At 38.1% G+C, this 23347-nt stretch overlaps 1 protein-coding gene across 2 annotated transcripts in view; it reads left to right on the forward strand.

Moving 5' to 3' along the window:
- The window catches only part of LOC117399489 (junctophilin-1-like), a 69925-nt gene extending 50421 nt beyond the window's left edge, over positions 1-19504 (forward strand). Inside the window, exons 4-6 of one of the 2 annotated variants that reach the window (XM_033998715.3) lie at positions 9055-9722; positions 16557-16653; positions 16897-19504. In XM_033998715.3, coding sequence (XP_033854606.3) covers positions 9055-9722; positions 16557-16637 — 749 coding nt within the window. In that variant the 3' untranslated portion in view covers positions 16638-16653; positions 16897-19504. The remainder of the gene's footprint in view (positions 1-9054; positions 9723-16556; positions 16654-16896) is intronic. The other variant, XM_033998716.3, reaches the window with a different exon arrangement.
- The last annotated feature ends 3843 nt before the right edge of the window (positions 19505-23347 follow it).

Raw genomic sequence — 23347 nt, forward strand, 5'->3', positions numbered from 1 at the left:
GTGTTTGGTATATTACTTTTATAAATGTACACTAGTGTTTGGTAGGTTATAAAATGTGTATGTTACCTGAACCCAGGAAAGGGTTAACTTTGGGCCTTGATTTAGATAACTAATTGCTTGTTAATTTCCATGTACAGAATGTCAGCCAGGAGTAAAACTGATTGGTCAGCTCCCAGCTGACATTCCTTAATTAATTGACTCTGACCCTTGTAAAAGACAGGTAGAACAGTAAGCAGGGTTGAATCTGTCAGTGTTGGAGAGAAACTGAAGGTAGCCTGAAGAAGGAGGCTATCTTGCGAGAGTAGCTGCGAGCCCCATTTGGTTTTATGTGCAGATAGAAGTCACAGCAATCTAAGTGTTTATTTTTGAAGTGTGTTTTGCCTTGTTTATTTGGAGTTGGTGTTTCTGAGGACTAACTCAACCTTTTTAAATATTTATTTTTAAATAAACGTGTGCTAGCTTGCTCTTCGGTCCTGTATGCAGTTGTTTGGGTCACCCATTGTACGCTGAAAGACAGCGTGAAGCCACTCCCTGTACAGTTGAAAACACAAGAAGTTATTCCATCTGTAAATCAGTCATTTTAATATACTTTACCATGATACTAACACCCCATTGTACATAGTGTTGATATGTGTCATGGCCATCAACGTTTTTGTCCTACTGATAGCTAATTTGAATTCATAGTCTTGGTGACGGATGTACAGTGTATGTTGCTGACAGGCGTGCTAGTGAGCTACTCTATAAAACACATGTATAATGGCCATATTTGTTCCTCACTATTATGGATTTTTTTATAATTAGCATATAAGTAGTTAGTGTTAATTACTTGATTATTATTTAGATTAGTTTAAATAGAGTTTATATACAGGCATCTTGAAGTATAGGACTGACTTGTAAGTGAGTCAGTTTGTGCAAATTCTGTTGTGAATTTCTCAAGGACCATAAATCATAAACCCTTCTAGATGGACACTTCATACTGTTGGTGTAATGGAAATACCTTGGGCAAAATCTAACAGGGCCCTCCACACAAATCTACATGGAGTAAAACCCTGACAGCAGTGGTCTTTTGGAAGCAGGGGTCTGTATGAATGTTTTACATATACAGAGTGAACGGCTTGTCCAATTGTGGTTGAAAAGGACTTTATTTAGTACAAATTAGTGAGTGTATCAGAATGTGGGGGTATAGGGATGTGCATTGGCTGTGAATCTCTAAGTTAGTCTAAACAATTAATTATGGAAGTACTTTATGCTTTATTATAGAGTATGCATACAGTTGTAATCATGGTAGCTAATATTTATTTTAGTGACATGACCTTTTAGTAATATGACAGTAAATCATAATTAGGCTTGTTACTTTTTCGATTTTAATCAGTAAAGCTTTTTAAATATCGAAGCTGCGTTGTCCTCCGATGCTGTAGCTCTGGGTGGCTGCATGGTGAGTCTGCAGTGTGAAAAAAAGCGGTCGGCTGATGGCACACGCTTCGGAGGACAGCGTGTGCTCGTCTTTGCCGCTCCCGAGTCAGTGTGGGGGTGGTAGCAGTGAGCTGAGCTAAACAAAAATAATTGGACACTATCAAATTGGGGAGAAAACAACAAAAAAACTACTTGGTGACTACTAAATTAAAAAAAAAAAGTTTTGACTGAAATATGTTTACATAGGATAAAAGTTGGCAAAACCACTCACTATTTTTTATTTTCTTACCAAAAATAAAAATTTAGAATCGTCTCTAGTTTGTGTAGTTTTTATACTTGCTGTCTGTCCCGTCTCCGTTCCGCTCTGAATGGTTAGGGGTCGCTGTCAGTCATCTCAGTGGTCCCTTAGTAGGCTACTGTAGTCTCACTGTCAGTCATTTCATCCTGTTCTGACAGATCTCATTGACTGAAGCAGCGCTAGAATGCTGTCATTCATTTAAATGACTGTCAATCATCAAGACCTGCACCGACTGTGCACTTTAATTTGCCAGCTACAGCGCCTGTCATTCAAAGCGCCTAATTTGAAATTAGCGGGTTAAGCTGTAGGTAAGCTTTTGCTGTCGGTATACAATGACAGTTACTAGTTCGATTTGTAAATGGGGCACAAGAGGAAAACACTTAATGAGTATTGTGCACAATACCCTGACCGACAGCTGAAGTCTGCGTGTCAGGACGAAGCAGGCCTGTCTGTCATGGCTTCCAAGTGAGTCCAGAAGCAGGAGAGGGGTGGAGCTCAGACTCTGAATAATAAGTGCAAGTTAGTTCTATTCAACTATCTTATGTTGGTTCTGTGCATATTATTTTTACTCGTAAATTTGCACTATACATTTATGTAATACACTTTTATATGCTGTGTTTTCTATGGTTTATTTGAGACAATTTTAAAATGTGTGTAGGATATTTATCGTTACAAGGTATAGCTCCGGTATGACCAAATGTTATTTCAATTAGAATGTTGGTAACCATGGTTTTGTTGCATGTTGAATATGATAAAGGGGTTTCGCTAAATGAGATGTTTCTCAATGGCCTAAAAAGTTTTTTTTTTTTCTAAAGCATAAAAGTCGATTTCACCCATTCTCTGCTTGAATTGAAAAATAAAGATTCTAAAATAAATGTCTATTTCGTCGATTTTGCAAAAAAATTAAAATCAAATAGTAGCAAGCCTAATCAGAAGTTGTTTGAAGACAGTGTTGTAATTATGCAATCAACTGCAATGTTGATATTATTTTGCACTCACAGCTGTTCAGAGTCCATGCATTTATAATACTGTTTTTTTTCTTCTTCTGCAAATAACATATTCCTTGCCTTTTAAAATGTTTAAGTGGTGGGTGTTTGTCACTTAGGTTCAGCATGGTTCTTTCTTTCACTAAATACAAGTACATATTTATAACAATGGCTTGAATCAGCATCAATAAATTACAGTAATCCGTCGCATATCCGCCTGCCGTGGGACCAGATTAAGGGCACATGTAAAAAGGCGGATAAATGAATCCTGTTTTAAATACCATTATACACAGCTGTAACAATTATTATTGTAGCGACCCGGACAACTGGGAGCTCAGAAGACCCGCTGCTGTGGGTGTTATGTGTTGTACACGTTGTGTGTATTGTTAAACTGGTATGCATGCGAGTGTGTATGCGCAACCGGGAGTGAATGGGGTTAGTTAGATTGCACGGCTCCGTGTGTGAATGGTGGAGGAGGAGCCGTTAAAATAGTGTGTGACAGTTTTTTGAGTGAGAAACAGTACCTGCCTACAGTGTGAGATTGGAAGCCAGCTACAGTTGTTTGTGGTTAATAAATAAAAGACACTCACCTTGTTAGCGACTTTATTGCTGGCGGTGCAAAGAAAAGGGACGGAGGTACATTATATTCACACAATTACTGTTTTGAGATTCAGCTTTTATAAAGGAACTCCCCTAAATCCCTTGTTTAGAAAGATGCAGGGTATTAATGCTTCTGACAGAGTAGCCGTCTGCAGTGTGGGTGCGTGCATTCGCTGCTGAGTGACAGACAAAAGAGCGAGACGGAGGTTGAAGTTGATACGCCCCCTGCAGGAGAACAGGATTTATTTACATATCAAGTCAACACACTGAACAGCTCACGTGACACTTCCAGCAATGGCTGCGCACGGAGCACATACAACACAGTGTACAAAAACTCTGGTGGATCTACAATCTCTGAACTAATCTTCTCTGTTCAATAATAAACTAACGTTGCTGAAGCGATTGATCATGGCAGATAAACGGGTGAGGGCAGATATGTGACGGGCGGATACGCAACGGATTACTGTATTAAGTTTGTTTTAACCTATTTTATGATTAACCACTAACAATTAAAACAAAACCATGACATTTCACTACATGGCAGGATAATCACTTTTCGAAAGGTAATAATGAGCTATTTTGTAAGAGGAAAAACACACAGACATATTCAAGTCAAGTCATCTATGTATGAAGTGTGAATAAAAACGGTGCCGTGAAAAAGTATTTGCCCCCTGTCTGATTTTCTGCATTTTTGCATATTTTTGACACTGAATGTTATCAGATCTTCAACCAAAACCTAATATTAGATAAAAGGGACCCTGAGTGAACAAATAACACAAAAATTTTATACATATTTCATTTATTTATTAAAGAAAGTTATGCAACACCCAATGCCCCCATGTGAAAAAGTAATTGCCCCCTTAGACTCAATAACTGGTTACGCCACCTTTAGCAGCAATAACTGCAACCAAACGCTTCCTGTAGTTATTGATTAGTCTCTCACAGCGCCGTGGAGGAATTTTGGCCCACTCCTCTACGCAGAACTGCTTCAACGTTTCAGGTCCTGCCATAACATGTCAATGGGATTTAGGTCTGGACTTTGACTAGGCCATTCCAAAACTTTTGTTCTTCAACCATTCTGATTATAAACTTGCTTGTGTGTTTCGGATCATTGTTTTGCTTCATGACCCAGCTGCGCTTCAGCTTCAGCTTCAGCTCACGGACGGATGGCCTGAAATTCTCCTGTAGAATTCTCTGATACAGAGCAGAATTCATGGTTCCTTCAGTGATGGCAAGGCGTCCAGGTCCTGATGCAGCAAAGCATCCCCAAACCATGACACTACCACCACCATGCTTTGACCGTTGGTATGAGTTTCTTACTGTGGAATGCAGTGTTTGGTTTTCGTCAGACATAACGGGGCCCATGCCAGCCAAAAAGTTCCACTTTTGACTCATCTGTCCATAGAACATTGTTCCAGAACGCTTGAGGATCATCCAGGTGCTTTTTGGCAAACTTGAGACAAGCATTCATGTTCTTCTTAGTGAGCAATGGTTTCCACCTTGCTACTCTGCCATGAATCCCATTTTTGCCCAGTGTCTTTCTGATGGTGGAGTCATGAACACTGACCTTAGCCGAGGCGAGAGAGGCCTGCAGATCTCTGGATGTTGTTCTAGGGTTCTTTGTGACTTCCTGGACGATTTTACGCCTTGCTCTTGGAGAGATTCTGGCAGGACGGCCACTCCTGGGAATATTCACTACTGTCCCAAACTTTCTCCATTTGGACAATATGGCTCTGACTGTGGTTCAGTGGAGCCCCAAAGCCTTAGAAATGGCTTTGTAACCCTTTCCAGACTGATAGGCATCAACAACTTTTTTCCAGAGCTCTTCAGGAATTTCTTTTGTTCGTGGCATGATGTACCTCTAAAACCTGTGTGCTGACAACTTCACTCTGATGGTAAGGGCCAAAGTTAGTCAGATTTATATTGGGCAGGGCTGGCCCAAATCAGGCCTGGTTGTTAACCACAGTACTCAAACAGCTGACCCTAATTATCCCTTTAATTGGGTTGAGTTAACTAGGGGGAGCAATAACTTTTTCACACCTGAAGATTGCATGTTTGATTACCTTGCACACCAAACAAATTAAAGAAAAAACAAACTTTTGTGTCATTTTTTCTCTGAGACTCCCTCTATATACTACTACAACCCACAAAAAAATCTGACCAAATACAATGTGAAAAATGTGCAAAAATTCAGAAAATCAGACAGGGGGCAAATACTTTTTCACGGCACTGTAGGTGGTGTTTTAAACTTTCACCATGTAACTAGTTCAACCCTTAAAATCTAAAAGTTCTTGATCTGATCTACTAGATGTAAATTCCTTTAAAATGTCACCAACAGAATGTTGCTTGAAAAGCTGCATAATAAAGGAACCTCTGCAGTCCTGAATCTTTACTGTATAAAGTATAGACCACAGTATACTGTAGGTCCCATAAAAGATTACATCTCAGGAGCAATACAGAACACATAATGAATCCCTTCTTTAAAAATTTAACATGTCTTGTTCTGTAATGTAAGAAGATGGTCACTGCCAAGATAGCAACTGGATAAAGCCCATCAAAGCAGTACCACACAGATACCTGATTTTGAAGTTCAGTTCGGTTACTACCAATCTACCCATTTAATGTATAAATAAGAAAGCTGTGTAATAAATTCCTGGCTGTCGCGGTCCACTGATGAATCTGTAAAGCTTTCAGTTTCTGCATTGATGCTTTAGGGCTCCGATTATCTATGACATACATCTTCTTCCTTCATCTAGGGTATGACAGAACAGCAGTTCATGCTTTAGATTAATGTAAGTGCTTTTCAAATCTATAAAGGACAATGCAGCTAGGAGTACTACTTTTTAAAAAATATTTTGTTTGGTTACAATAGAATGGTCAAGGCACTGGCATATGAATTTCATTTTGAAAGATGTAATTAACTGGGTAATTGAAATTGTCTGACAGCTGAATGCTGAATTGGAATTGAGTCTGATGATGATGATTGCTCAGAATAGAAATTCCAGTTATTAATACCAGTATTGTTTTTCATAACTAATTAATATGTAGGCCCATAGAAGATAAGAAACTATGCTACTTTAATTCAGTTCAAATACAATTAACGTAGTACTGGTCTGTTGCTTGGGTCAATTCCTAAGCCTGTGCCTGGAAGAAAATGTATTTGACAACAGTAGAAAATATTTGGCTGACATCAGTGTCAGAAAGAATCTTGAAAATGCATGGAACTTAAAAGAAACAAAATCTCTGCATACTGTATACAGACAGACACTCCATCAAAGTATCCTTAACCTTCTTCAACCCTTATCAAGTCATATTCACATAGTTAAAGCTCCTAAACACCTGTTATGTTATGTTATGTCACTGAAATTACTATCTATACAAATTGTATTATTATAACATTATCTCCAGAAAAAGAAACAGTTTATCTGGTATGCTTAGGATTTTTCCCACTGATTTTGATTCTCAAGTGTAATAAAATAATAATAATAATAATAATAATAATAATAATAATTATAATAATAATAATTATTATTATTATTGGTCTGGTATCTTTCAGGAGAAATGCCAAGGATCAAACTTTGTAAAGCTAAAACAGAAAACAAGTTTTAGACATGACCTCAAATTGTCAGTTTAATGATGGTTATAATGCCAAAGAAAACAAAGGGCATTCTAAGGAAAAATGCCAAAACAACACCTACTCAATTCTTTCAGGCCTTTTGTCTGCAACATGCCAAGGCAGCGCAGTAGATCACGCTTTTAAAGCTTACAGGAATGTTTGTTGAAATGTTTAAGTTGCCATTTTCTTTTTTTTATCAACTTTTTTTTAATTATTACTGGTGATAATCTTATAGTTGTTCACTTTTTTACATTATCTCGTGTATCCTAGTACTGTACCTTTGTTATAGGTCACTTGGTTTGTTTGCAGCTTGACCATTTGTGTAATTTAAAGTACAACACATGAAGTTATTAGGTACTAGGAAGCAGCTTTTCATCTGTAGTGTGGTCTTTTGACATATGATACATTATGTGGTACATCGGTGTAGTATTATTATTTGTTTATTTAGCAGACATCTTTATCCAAGGCGACTCACAGAGAATAGGGTGTGTGAACTATGCATCAGCTGCAGAGTCACTTACAACAATGTCTCACCCGAAAGACAGAGACAAGGAGGTTAAGTGACTTGCTCAAGGTCACACAGTGAGTCAATGAGTGAACTGGGATTTGAACCGGGGACCTCCTGGTTACAAGCCCTTTTCTTTAACCACCAGACCACACAGCCTCCTGTACAAAGTAAAGGTCTTCATCAATTTCTTTAAATGTTTTTAATTGTTATTTTAGTGGTAAGCATGTGGATTTTTTTTTTAAACATCCTTAACAAGCTTTGGCTGTATTGGGCCTACTTTTAATTTTTATTGAACATCTGGTTATATGGCGTGTATTTCACTGTCTGTACACGCCTCCCAACTTTGTTTGAAATCAGTATTTAATACATAGACAATGACAGATTGCTTGGTTCATTTTTTTTTTTATCTCATTTTACTTTGCAAGGAATACAGAAAAAATTCAGAATGCACAAGGCAAGTAACCACAGTACTATCTCTCCTATTCTTAATGCACAAGGCAAGTAACCACAGTACTATTCCTCTCCATTATGACCTGTATTGGATCCGATACTTCCACTATCAGCAATACACACTTCTAATAGATTTGTCCTTTGTCAGTAATCATCAAGCCTCTAGCAGTTATAAAGTACACACTGTAATGTTTTTCCTACAACTCCTTTAATTATGTTACGTAGTAACTAAATAGAAATAACATTCATTTTTACAAGGTGCCCTGGGGTACACCAATACCCCAGTGTACTGTGTAATGCATCATTTCATAAAATACATGTGGAAACCCTAAATATCTTCAGCAGTAGAAAATGGGGCCTAGTGATAATGTTGCTAGTGCCAATTTCATTCCTTCCATTAAGCACATCCTTTGCCTTCATAAATGTTGGACAGGAGGCTACAAGATTGCTAACTTTTCATGTCCTCCTATAAAGTCTTATGTTCAATGAGTTTGGTGGCATCAATGTGCATCGTGAAACCACCACACAATTCAGCACAATGGGCAGCCTCTGCTTGGGAGAGGCACAGGATAGACTGGCAGTGGATATTTCAGAGCAGGATTGAGAGTTCATATAGCTAGAAGGAGAATCTCACCTGTTTGAACACTACTTTCACAACAAAACACATGTTGTTATTGCTTTTATTTTGTTCTTCCATTATCTTGCCACTTGTTCTGGTGGGTCAAAACCCAGTCACTACAGATGCAGCTATGCATTATATGAAAGAAAAAAAAATACTTTTTTACTCAAATGTATTGCTTGAATTTGGCATTCAGTAGTTCTTTTGTCATTTTTCATTTTTTCAAGGAGGTGTTTGAAGAACAGTTAACTGCAGCATTTAACAGATACTGTAACTGACAGGACAAAAGAGTACATGAATGTAATGGCAATGCTGACTCCTTGGCAAAGCCTGGCATTCAAAAGCAGCCTTAACCTTATAACTAGTTTATCTGTAATGTGATATTCACTCCTGTTTTGATGAAAGGTGTAGCAGAGGTGCCCTATTTTCTTGTATCAGTAGCATTAATGATTGTCTTAATGGGAAGTCATTTGTGTTACATGCCTTGTAATGGAGATATAATGATTGGATAGGATTACACTGGAGCCTTCTAAATGATTTATTTTTCTTCTCAATTGTCTCCAGGCCCTGATTACCTCAAGCAGAGGTTTAATGACACCATGGAAATCAAGGAGGCCCCAGAAGAGAAAATTAAGGAAAACCCTCCCCCATCCCCATCAGACAGTCCTCATTTTTACAGGAAAGGAACGACCCCCCCTCGATCTCCCCAAGACAGCCCCAGAACCACCCCGCCTCCATCTCCCCAAAGCAGCACGAAGAAGAAGCAGAACAGCAGCAGTTCTTGGGGGAAGCTGAGCAAGGAAGACAAGGTCCCAACTACTGAAAACTTAGCAGCCAGCTCCAGCAAGTCAGGGTCAAGAACATCAGTGAGGCAGGAAGCGCCCCCTAAACCTGTCAAGAAAGTGGAACCAGCTCACAATCCCACCACCTCTGGAAACGGACATTTACACTCTCAGTACCATAGCTATTTCGTGAAGACAGACTTGAAAATGCCAGATGAAGAGCTTGAAGGTGTTGACTACAATGTATCCCATGCGTCTCTAGGTAGACAGTTGCCCCCTCCGAAGCAGAGCAGAGCACCCCCCGCCAAGTCCCTAAAGGCGAAGCAAGTCGCCAAAGAAAGCAAACCCGAGCAAAAACTCAAGAAACAGGAATCCTCAAAACCAAAGAGCCTATCAGAAACCAAGAAAGCCAGCATCGAGGTCACAAGTGAAATTATAGAGGTTGAATCAGTAAGTATCCATTTAAGAAGAGCCATGAAAGCTAGTTGGTAAGGCACATGAAGTCAAGGTGATTGCATTGTTCTCATATATATATGCTCCCTTGAGAAAGATGTGTACAATATATTGAAACGTTGGGCAGCTGGCTATATGTGGAACTAATACCATTTTCATACAGAAATGCAGCTACTGTGCCATCTCTGAAACGTTTTAACGAGTGTGTGAAATACCCTTTCACACAGCATGAAATTGCACAGTCTATGCCAGTGTAATGAGCGATGATTTTTGCCATGGCGTTTATGCATCACCTGATAAAATACTGTCATGTTAAACACTATTACTGGCACAATAAAGGGCACGGTAAATTTTATGCATATGGGCCCATGTGTTAAAAAAAAATCAGCCGCATATTTTTTTTTTTTTAAAGTGTTTTTCTGTTGCTATTTCAGTCGCTTTGTGTTTTTTTTATCTGTACAGTCTATTGTCAGTATAGGAACCATTTTGTGTGTTTGAGTATGTCACAGGATGCAGGTGGTGACGTCAGACCCAGAAGGTGAAATGCGAGGTGAAATGGCAAAGGCGCTTGCTTGCGCCGGTTTATTGCAAATAAAAGGTTTAAACAAAAAACAAAACACTGAAAAACACAAACAGCGCGGTGGCAAAAACAAATAGATAAACACAGTGGACAAACAAACAAGTATCGTGCGGCCCTCCAGCATGTTAGCAATTGTTATTTTCTTATTTTAATAAATTCTCCTCTCCCCACCCGTTCTCCACTCACAGAACACACAACCCCGAGTGAGTGAATTGTGCAACTATTTATACAGCTGTGCTGGGATTCAATTACTAATTAATTATTCACTTGAATCCCAGCACTTGAACTAATTTGTGCACTCCCCGTGCTCACATATTAATACACATTTTATCTGCATGTGAAGTGATTGTGCAATTCCCGTGCCTAAATACAACTATATATTTTAAATCACTCGTGCTACACAGACCCATTTATATTCCGTGCACCACTATATCCATATATAACTGACAATATAAAACACCCCACATACAACATAAAACACAAAATACACACAGGGGCGGGGCACACTGCCACATACCTCCCCCCTTGTGCGCAGCACACATGGCCTCAACGGCCACCTCCCCCTTAAAAGCCCAAAAGCCTCCTCCAGCTGGGGCAGTCCTGGCAGCAGAAAGGCTGCTTCCTCCCGTAGCACCCCTGGCAGCGGAAAGACTGGGGCAATGCTGTCAGCAGACCTGTTGACAGCTCCCAGGCTGACTCCTTCAGCCGGGCAGTCCTGGCAGCGGAAAGGCTGCTGCTGGACTTAACACCCCCTCGGGCAGTGTCGTGGGGGTATCCCCAGGCGGTGTGTTGCAGACATCCCCGGGCAGAGTCTTGGAGGCATCCCCGGGCGGTGACATGCAGACTTCCCCGGGCAGACTTGTAGGCATCCCTGGGCAGTGACTTGCAGGCATCCCCAGACGGTGTCTTGCAGGCATCACCAGACAATATCGTGGAGGCATCCCCGGGTGGTGACTTGGAGGCATCCCCAGGTGGTGACGTGCAGGCATCTCCAGACGATGGCAAACCAGCTTCTCCATGCGATGCAGGCATGGCAGCCCTAGGCGATGCAGGCTCAGCAGCCCTAGGTGTTGCAGGTTCGGCAGCCCTAGGTGTTGCAGGCTCAGCAACCCTAGGTGTTGCAGGCTCGGCAGCCCTAGGCGTTGCAGGCTCGGCAGCCCTAGGTGTTGCAGGCTTGGCAGCCCTAGGTGTTGCAGGCTCGGCAGCCCTAGGCATTGCAGGCTCGGCAGCTCAAGGCGGTGCAGGCATGGCAGCAGCCCTAGGTGATGCAGGCTCGGCAGCCCTAGACGCTGTAGGCTTAGCATAGGGGAATCACGACCAGTCGTGCCCACCCTCCTCACATAGCCCACACCAGCCCGGTGGAACCTCGGAGCATTCCCTCCAGCGGTGATCTTCTTTCCCGCACCAGGGGAACATGTTCTCTGGCTCCTCTGGCCGCTGTTGCTGTTGCTGTTGCTGCTGGGGCAGTCGGAGCAGCAGTCTACCTCCCTCTGCTGGAGGTAGAGACCGAGGCAGCCGATGCTCCTCCCTCTCCTGATGTACAGGACAGCGGGCCACGTAGTGCCCACCCCCTCAGATGGGGCATAGCTGTGGTGGCTGTCCAAGGGGGTACCAGAGACAGGTCACGTGGGAATGCCCCGGCTCAGCGCCACCCAGGCTGTTGTTCCTCCGGTTGCGGCTGGTGTTGCGGCTGCTGTCTTCTGCCGTGCTTTCCCATTTTCCCTTTTTTTTTTAAAACACTCCTTTTCTTCACCAAAAACCTTTTTTTTTAATCCAAAAATAAAATTAAAAAATACAGTCCTTCTCTGGTCTGACTCTGGAGGCTGTGGTTTATCCCACCCAGGACACCATATATAACAGGATGCTTGTAGTGGTGACATCAGACCCAGAAGAAACACACAGTACTGCGAGGTGAAATGATGAAGGCACTTGCTTGCACCAGTTTATTGCAAATAAAAGGTTTAAACAGAAAACAAAACACTGAACAAAACAAATGTCATGGTGGCCAAAACAAATAGACAAACACAGTGGACGAACAAACAAGTATTGCGGCCTTCCAGCACGTTAGCAATTGTTATTTTCCTTATTCTTATTTTAATAAATTCTCCTCTCCCCACCCGTTCTACACTCACCGAATAACACAACCCTGAGTGAGTGAATTGTGCAACTATTTTTACAGCTGTGCTGGGATTCAATTACCAATTAATCATTCACTTGAATCCCAGCACGTGAATTAATTTGTGCACTCCCCGTGCTCACATATTAATACACATTTTATCTGCACGTGAAGTGATTGTGCAATTCCCGTGCCTAAATACAACTATATATTTTAAATCACTCGTGCTACACAGACCCATTTTTATCCCGTGCACCACTATATCCACATATACCTGACAACATAAAACACAAAATACACATGGGGTGAGGCACAGTGCCACAGAGCTTTACAGTCCTGCTAAACAAAGCTATTGTTGTATTGTGCGTTTTGTTGAAAAGCATAGCAATGATATATGTTCTGTCCTGTAAATGGAGTGTTTTATCTTAACAAAGGGAATATATTTTTGAGTAACTTGTGCTGTTAAAAAAGGTTGTTTTTTTCTTGTGCCAGTGTCTTCAAATTCAGTTCTCATTTCCTTGTTTTAGTTAAACCAAAATAATATAATTGCATTAGAAATATGTCGAAGCACACTTCAACTGTGTACTTTATTTCAGCACCCTAATCACAATAGACAACTGAAATCCCTATAGAACTAATAAATACATGGGTTCTCAGCACACTCCTAATATATACACATACACGTAAAACAAGCAATGTGTTGTCAAGCAAGGATCCAGCTGTCCGTATATAAGATGGATACAGACAGTTGGAGCCTTGTCACATTCGAAAATCACTGCGCTACCTCACGGAATTTCAAGTACCGGTAGCCAGCTTGTTTACAGTTACAGATGTACAGTAACTATAACACTGAGTGACCAATTACCAGCAAAGAAATCCCAAAAGTGGTAAGTAGACATGTCGATTTGCATGAAGAACAATTAAATGAACTGGAAGATTAAAAAAAAAAAAACGAAACATAATGTATTTTTAGCGGTTTGTAAACGCTAAAGAAAAACACAAAAATACACTTCTGCACATTATCCACCCATCTCTGACACAGACCATGAAAAATTACAGAAATCCGAGATGTCGTTATTTAATTTTTTTACTCTCGTTCTGCTGAAACAACAGCATCTTGCACTCACAGAAAATAAATTCATTCAGTGCCGTCTCAGCTCCGCTTCCTGGTGGATGTTTTCAATGGCAATGTGCAATTCAACACATCAAAATAAATATTTACTTGCATGTTTCAGTTAAGTCAATTTACTCAGCTTAACTTAGTAGGACTACTTTTGTGGTCCCTTTATTGACGTAAGGATATTTAATAAAAATTAAAAAAATACATTTTGCCCAGAAAGTTACTTCTGCTATTTTTTTTCAAATCCACTGTTTGACCTGGATTATAAATGCAATAAGGCCCTTCTGTATACATCAAATATATGTACTTCTTGGGGGTCGGCACAATACCCTGAGGCATCCGTATATTCGACGTATACGGACACCCTGTCGGGCCTTATCGCATACATATGCTGTACTTCAATACTTCCTCTTGATGTTGACAATATAATAGTAAAAAAATGGATGGGTCCATATGCCACCACCTGAAAATAGAGCCACATCAAGATATTACAATTCACTGAGAAAAAAAGGCGTACATAAATACAAAAACATATACACCAATTCAGAAGCAACCAGGAAAAATGCAGACTCAATGTGACTATACACATTTTAAAAAAATTCTGTTTTCAAGCTACTGGCTAGCAGTCTGTACTGTTTGAGCGTACATTCAATTTGAATAAAGATGATTTTAACACTACTCACACTAGATTTTTTACTTGCAAATGTTTATATATTAAAACTTTTTTTCAGTTTATTTCACTGGATATTTTAATAAGAAGAATTTCTATAGACGTGTTTTCCTGTTTTTACCATCTAACAATATTAACAAGTAACTAGCATGACCATCTGCAATCCAGATTTCCCACATTGTTTACGATTTCAACATAAATCTAAACAGACCTGGTAAAAACCTACTGTAATGCAGAGTTGCTGCACAAAACATTGTATTACCATCAAACTGCACTATTACTGTAGCTGTGCCGAGTCCAGCTTCCATCTATCAAAGTATTTTATATGTAGTAGGTTATTAAGTGCTAGCGCCGAAACTTATTGTGTCTTCTAGAGCAAGAATAGGAGCATATTCACTATGCAAGTGTGCACATCCGTTGTAAGCAGACGACAGATCTACTTTAAATAACCTGTTGTCACACAAGAGGCAGTCTAGTCCAGTAAGTGCTAAGGACTGAGCAGCAGAATGTCCAGGTTCTTATTCCAGCATTTACAGAACTTTCTATTTAGCCACCATGTTTTGCCTCAAAATGTTCAATGCTGTGGATCGTGACCATCCATATCATTACATATAGTCAAATATAGAATATACAGACGTGCTCAAATTTGTTGGTACCCCTCCACAAAAAACGAAGAATGCACAGTTTTCTCTGAAATAACTTGAAACTGACAAAAGTAATTGGCATCCACCATTGTTTATTCCATATTTAATAGAAATCAGACTTTGCTTTTGATTTTTTATTCAACATAATATTGTAAATAATAAAACAAATGAAATGCATGGACAAAAATGATGGGACCGCTAACCTAATATTTTGTTGCACAACCTTTAGAGGCAATCACTGCAATCAAACGTTTTCTGTAGCTCTCAATGAGACTTCTGCACCTGTTAACAGGTAGTTTGGCCCACTCTTCCTGAGCAAACTGCTCCAGCTGTCTCAGGTTTGATGGGTGCCTTCTCCAGACTGCAAGTTTCAGCTCTTTCCATAGGATTCAGATCAGGACTCATAGAAGGCCACTTCATAATAGTCCAGTGTTTTGTTCTTATCCATTCTTGGGTGCTTTTAGCTGTGTGTTGTGGGTCATTATCCTGTTGGAGGACCCATGACCTGCGACTGAGACAGAGCTTTCTGACACTGGGCAGTACGTTTCGCTCCAGAATGCCTTGATAGTCTTGAGATTTCATTGTGCCCTGCACAGATTCAAGGCACCCTGTGCCAGGCGCAGCAAAGCAGCCCCAAAACATAACCAAGCCTCCTCCATGTTTCACTGTAGGTATAGTGTCCTTTTCTTTGAAAGCTTCATTTTTTCATCTATGAACACAGAGCTGATGTGACTTGCCAAAAAGCTCCAGTTTTGACTCATCTGTCCAAAGGACATTCTCCCAGAAGGATTGTGGCTTGTCAATATGCATTTTAGCAAATTCCAGTCTGGCTTTTTTTATGTTTTTCTTTCAAAAGTGGAGTCCTCCTGGGTCTTCTTCCATGGAGCCCACTTTCGCTCAAAAAGCGACGGATGGTGCGATCAGAAACTGACGTACCTTCACCTTGGAGTTCAGCTTGTATCTCTTTGGCAGTTATCCATGGTTCTTTATCTACCATTCGCACTATCCTTCTGTTCAATCTGGGGTCGATTCTCCTCTTGCGGCCGCACCCAGGGAGGTTGGCTACAGTTCCATGGACCTTAAACTTCTTAATAATATTTGCAACTGTTGTCACAGGAACATCAAGCTGCTTGGAGATGGTCTTGTAGCCTTTACCTTTACCATGCTTGTCTATTATTTTCTTTCTGATCTCCTCAGACAACTCTCTCCTTTGCTTTCTCTGGTCCATGTTCAGTGTGGTGCACACAATGATACCAAACAGCACAGTGACTACTTTTCTCCATTTAAATAGGCTGAATGACTGATTACAAGATTGGAGACATGTGTGATACTAATTAAAGAAACAAATTAGTTTGAAATATCACTATAATCCAGTTATTTATTATCTTTTCTAAGGGGTACCAACAAATGTGTCCAGGCCATTTTAGAATATCTTTGTAGAATAAGCAATAATTCATCTCTTTTCACAGCTTCTTTGCTTTATTCTATGACATATCAAAGGCATGCAAGTATACATGATAAAATAGCTTTTAATTTCATCACTTTTCAGGAGGAATGAAGCATTATTTCAATGAGCTGTAAGGGTACCAACAAATTTGAGCACGTCTGTATTTAGATGAATATGTCCAGGATATTATGAATGTTGCATTGTGTTGCAATTGTTAAGAAGTGTTTCAAATGTATTTTATCTTGTATTTGCAGGGTCCTAACTCAATTTTGGTTGCCCTTGTTATGCTGTTGAATGTTGGTTTAGCAATTCTTTTCATCCATTTCCTGACTTGATGGAGCAATAGCTCAGGTAAGGATAATCATCCTGTTCAGTGTGAGTTTTTGTCAACTTAAAATGACTTCATGATCATCCTCTTTGTGTTCATGTTCTGTCCATTTGTGTATATATATATATATATATATATATATATATATATATATATATATATATATATATATATATAAAAGTAATATTCCCTAATTATTTATTTAAGCTGAGCCTGAATGTGATTCAACATAATTACTTAATAATCTAACTGTTTTGACCCTTCAGTGAAGTCATGAAAACTAGAGGCGTTAGCCCCTAATTCTCTGCAGTTGTGTCATCGGCCTTTTAAAAAATGGCACCACTCATACTCTCAGACAGGCAAAGGAGGATTGGAATTAGTGAAGCACAGGAGAAAGATGAGATGTGGCGCTTTCAGTCAAGAGCTGATGAGTTCCCTGGCGATGATATGTGGCTCTTTTGGGTTCTCTGAAAGCTGAAGCAAGCAGCCATGTTGGGGGGAAAAAAAATCTGCTGACCCAGCCTAACCACTGAAGTGCATGGCTACTCCATCTGTTCTGACAGAGTGTGACTTAACTGGAAATGTACGGAGATGCACTTTTAGTTGATGGAAGTGAACAGCTGCCTTACTATTTTACCATCTGACGTTTTAGTAGGGAGATGGGAAAATGGCTGCCAGAGGAATGTGCTCAGAGGACTTTGCTGCAGTGGGAGTGATTTTCCAGTGTTCACTCTTATCTCACTGGAAGAAATATACATGTTTAACAGCATCACTCACCAGTCTTATTCCATTACCTCTGCTGCTTCTTCTGACATCTCCTGTGTTTGTTGTAGGATATTCAATTTTACACGCAAGTGCATGACACTGTTCATTACTTTTTGTTTTGTTTTTCTCTATCATAAAAATGTAACCCTTTTGTTTGATGTATAACCAATTGATACCACTCAGCCAAGAGTTGCTTTTCATTTGCTGTTGGCAACAGAATGATCTTTTTTTTTTTTTTTAATTCTCTAATAAAACTTTAATAAAAAGGTGCATTAACAAGTTTACAGACATCTTTACACAACATTATGGACATTTGACAAACAAAGGGTTTATTGTTTCTTGATAATTTTGACTATTATTCGAAAGTTTGTTTGTGGCATTTGTTCATCACACTACATAGAAGAGCATAATCTAAGTGAAATCTGAGCATAAAGGGATAACTTGTTTGGTTTGCTTGTTTGACTGTAAACATTTGTTGTAGCTAGTTGGAACACTATATGACTGAATTTAATAACCTAATACAATTATAAGTAGTAATCTATAATAAAAAAAAAAAACTTTACTTATGACATGATATTGTAAAATAAACATTGACTATGTGCATGGGATATTGTTAACTACTGACAATCATTTCTACATCCACTACTGCTTTACCTTTTCAGTGGATAGATGAATTAGTGTACCCGGTTACTGATATACCAGCAGTTTCATATCTGTGCTTGTTTGCATGTTTGTGTGAATGGAAAATTCAACAAGCTGTATTAAATTAACATCATGGAAATTTGTGTTGAATACATTCAGGTAGAGCAATGAAATATGTTGGAAAGAATGTTAGGATTGATGCCTTTAAAGTCTTTAACAGTTTTAATGTTTACCTCAGCAAAAACAAAAAACTAAAAAAAAGAACTCAAAAGGGTTGCAGTGTTTGTCTTAATACTGTAGTTTTTAAAAAGTCTCATGACTGTAAGAGTTTTAAATGTGCCATTTCATTGTAACTGTTGTATTCTCTGTTGCTGGTATAGCATGTTGATTTTATTTTATTTCTTTTGAAACAAAATGTATCTTGTGTGATCACTGATGTAGCGAATAGTGTGTGTGTGTATCTATCTATCTATCTATCTATCTATCTATCTATCTATCTATCTATCTATCTATCTATCTATCTATCTATCTAGATAGATACTGTATATAGATACATAATTAGTTTAAAGTATTATTTAAAAAGCAAAGGGCTCTGAAAAAAAATATGGTTTAATATTTATTGCAATGAAAATATGACTAAATTGTAGTGCAACCGATTTGTAAAGACTTGCATAGTTTGCATGATATATATTAAAATAACGTTTTTCATAAGTGCACTACTGTATTGCAAAAACAAGAGGCTGGGGTCATCGGTATAATAAATCAGGTTGTGTTATAGCAGTAACACCGCAGTGTTTTTTGCAGAAGTATGTTGAGTATCCTATGTGTGACCTGTGTGGAATGAAGAAGAGGGCAGAAACACAGCAAATGAAAAAGAAAGTGGCAACTTACATGTTTTAACATTAACTATGCTTCAGATGTAGAAATCAGCCAAACTCTTAAACTGTAATAAGTGCAAATGTAACAGAGTGCTATTTTTAACGGAGGTGTCAAATTGTTTATCCCTTTTCACAACACAGAGCTATTTGTTTTCTTAAAAAGAAAGAGCTTTTATAGTCTGTAGTGGTTAAGGGTTTAAAAAAAGACAACCAATGGAATGTTTTTAAAAACTAAAATAAGCATGTTGCTATCATTTATATATATATAGATTATATACTATTTGTAAGCATTTTTACAGAGCACAATCCAGAATCTGTTGGTATTTTTCTAAAATGTGCACAGCTGTATTTTAACATTTTAAATAAATTGTTTGTAATTGGTTTATGTAATATATACTACATTTTGGACAGCGTATTGCTGCCGATAAGTTTACTAAAATTCTGCATGTTTGAATAATAATATTACCAATAATTAAAAAGTTTACTGCTGTTAATGAGCTCAGCTGTATGAGTTCTTCCCCTCAAACCCAAACTTATTTTTTCTGTATGGTTTTCAGAGCTGTATTTCCACAAATAAAAATAGTTCATACTTGTGTTCTTGTCTTACTTATTTTCACTTTGTAGGTGTCCATGTCAATACCTCTTTTGCTGTTTATTTTCTCTTTGTCACTTCCATGCAGTAGCTCTGCTGGCTTGACACCACAGGTTAGGTAATTCAAGGGCAGCTCCCATGCATGACCTTGTCACAGTAAAATCTACAATGCCACTCAGCCTTGACCCTGATAGAAAGCCTATATTTAAGGAAAAGCAGACTTTTTTAGCTGAGATGATCAGGCTTTTCTACCTTTAGACCCTGGGCCAGGTTTGAACTCAAGAAAGAAAAATAGCACTGCTTTCTGCACCATCACCAATACCAGCATCAGTTATATGAACAATACATGTACCCCGATTACCTTCATTTAGCTGAGATCATTAGTTAGAATCATTTCGTTTGGCAGGAAGTTAACTTCCCTAAACCAGAACTAAAGAAAGCGAGACAAACAACAGATGATGGAACTACTTCACAAATCAAACCATGCATAAAAATCTGTTGTCATCCATATGGTAGAGGACAAAAAACAGTAGCACAGGTAAAATTGTGCAGGGTTGGAGCTATGTAAAATCACACACATTTATTTGAGTTATGTTATTAGTTGTATTAGTTTAGTGTAATTAAAGAGCACTATGTTTAAGCATTTCCATGAACATGTTGTTTACACTTTAGAAGTCTATTACTGTTGCTAAGAACAGGATTTAAAACAAATATTTGAAGTTGGTTCAAATTACAGTGTTGCAGCCAATCTCTCTCTCTCTCTCTCTCTCTCTCTCTCTCTCTCTCTCTCTCTCTCTCTCTCTATATATATATATATATATATATATATACAGTATATATATATTTGAAAAGTAAGTGCAAAGTAACATTTTTAAGAAGGAGCAAAAAAAAAAAAAACAATGAAGGATGTATGCACTATTACTAAAATATATATATATAATCTGGAACAAAAAATCATCCAAGCATGTAGGACCTTTCATTGTCTGGATGTAGACAGAGTTGTTGCTGTACACACCCACACTGAAAAAGCTGAAGGTGCTGCTTTAAAATTGGACAGATTACAATTTTGAGTAGAAGTGGCTTTTATTGTAAATATGCTACAAATCTTTAGCTGTTTAAATCTGATTTATGTTATCTATGTTTTTTTTATTTTTTTATTGTATCAAGTTTTTGCAGTGTGCAACCAAATTAATTTTAGTTTGATTGCAAGTGAACCATACCAAAGAAAATTCACCTGAATTGTACATGTAAATACTGTTTCCTATTAATACATTGGCCCTTCATTTAGCCAGTATTTACCAGTATGTGACAGTTCTTAAATAGCCTATATAAAATGATTACCTGTAATAATGCATAATGCAACACACTCTGACAATCACAGGACATACTTTTCAAATTACATAAACAAATTTTTAAAAAATCCAATAGAATATTGTTGTCACTAAACACTGGTATCAAACCCAAGTGGTACACATTGTGGTTGAAATATTATTTTTTCAAGGGCTTACATATGTCAAAGTTGCATGATCAGATACAACCCAATGACATTGTTAAAATCTATGTCAGATGCATTTTACATACAATGCTTTACAGCGGTGTAACTGAAAACATTAGTCATATTTCTGCTGTTCCTGTACATAAGAAAAGACTGGTCTATTGAACAATATTTCATGCTTGGACAATTACCTGATCTTACCTGTTATATTAACTTTCAGTAACAGACAGCATTTTTTCCAAAAGCCCATTTGTTTTAAACAGTTAAGCAAATGATGCTTGTTAATTGTTGCACTGTAACAGATGTTCAAGTTGTGGGCTGAACACCACCATCAATGTCCACCTGATTTACATGCTGCCCGTTGCACTTATGCAGCAAAGATTCTAAAATGTTCTCGCATCACTGACATTCACCTGGGTTCCAATACTTTATGCTTCACACCATTCCTAACAATACCATTGAGTTTTTGTAAGTTTAGGATTAGCTTATATTTACCTTGTTGTATTGATGATGTATTATTGTTTTGGTTCCAGTATATGTGTTTAGGTTTGAATGTATGCTTTTGGTAAAAGTAAGTAATCATTTCTAATGGATTCTACTTGTATATTTATTATGGCTTGTCCAAGGGGTTCTGCAATGTGATTCTTTAGCCCCCGATTAGCACTAGTCTTGGACTATCCACTGTTAAGTGTTTATGCATTGTAACCTAGGTGCTGGGATCCAAAGCTGTATGTTTATTATGCTTTGAATCTTTGCTGCAACAGAAAAGAAGTTGGCAAAGATTACAAACCTTACAGAATGTTCTTTATTTTCTTTATGTCACTTCAGCAGATCCTGTGTAAATGAATTGTCTTTGCTCACATTACTTTTAAAATACACTCTACATTTAGCCTAGAAGTTTTGCATCATGTATATTCTATTTTATTAGTTAATTATATTTCATTGTTAGTTAATTATCGTTCATTATTCACTCCATAAAGAACATTGTCTAATCCCCCTTTTATTTGTGCCCTATTAATGTTGGTTCATTTCACTATATCCATTGATATGTATCTAAATTGCTGCTAAATGCACAATATACTGTTTATTATTAGGCAATTAAACAGGTTTACTCTTTATCTTTATTCACTCAAATTTATGCCATCTTCTGATTTTCTTGAAAATCTCTTAGAGACCATTCATACAAAGTGGTTTCCAGTATTGCATTGTACAGTTTCCTGGAACCTCATCTGCAAAAATCTAAAACGGACACCATTCAGGATTCCTTAAATGAGACAGAAGTGTATATACACATTTTTGTTAGGTTACAATCTATGAGTCCTTTATAAGAGAAAAATAGTTATCTTGTAGAAAGATCTGTTTATTTCAGGTTCATTACCAGAATGCAATTCTGCTTTGAGACATCCATTCTATGATGCATTGATAGAGAGGCTGTATGGTCATTTTAAAACTTAGTTGAAAACATATTTTGTTGTAAAAAAATAACTCTATATGCATAACATCTACAATAAATAAAAAAACCACATACCTGTTCCTTGAATTGAAAGACAAAAGAATAGTGTAACAATATATTTTACGATGCGACATCCATGAGTAAGAAAATTAGTTTTATTTTTACAACCCTCAACACAAAGGGCCAAAAAACTAGAGTTTGTCGCTCCTATTCATCAGATTAGCTGGCCTGCCACTGGTATTGTTCAAACCTGATGATTATTAAAACAAGGCAAAGGTCGGCATGCAGCTACCAGCACCAACAGAAGAGAACTTGAAGCATTTAAGGAGGCTACTGTAAATCAAGGTTAGTACATTAGGTCTACAATCACAATTGCTATCCCTCTTCCTTAATTATGAGATCCCTTACCTTTTTGTTTACACATTAACCCCTGACTGTAGTGGAATTTGAAAGTCTGTTATTTTGTACAATTTTCATCTTCTCAGCTGTATAGTGTATTAAACTAAAATTATCATGGAGTTCATTAAATTTCAGTTTATAAGATATGTGATTGATTGATTGTTAAATTGATCGGCAACGAGCTCTGATTAATTTATCAAAAAAAAACAACTTTGGATACAAATATAATAAATCCCATTATCATTTTGTTCTATCACATTTGTTCAAATGTACTTTGGGGTTAATGTGAGCTTTTTATGACCCCTTAACCCCACACTACAGATGCCTCTGCATGTTCCTGTACAGATGTTTAAACAGGTCCTTATTTAATACATTGAACCTGATAGGGCCTGTTAGTGAAATTTAACAATGAGTGACCTGGTATTAACAAAGTCCTGGAAAAGTGGGTACCAATGTATACATCTAATCACTTACCATTCATTATTTTATAATA

This window comes from Acipenser ruthenus, chromosome 4 (assembly GCF_902713425.1).
Source record: "Acipenser ruthenus chromosome 4, fAciRut3.2 maternal haplotype, whole genome shotgun sequence".
In the NCBI taxonomy this organism is placed as follows: Eukaryota; Metazoa; Chordata; class Actinopteri; order Acipenseriformes; family Acipenseridae; genus Acipenser; species Acipenser ruthenus.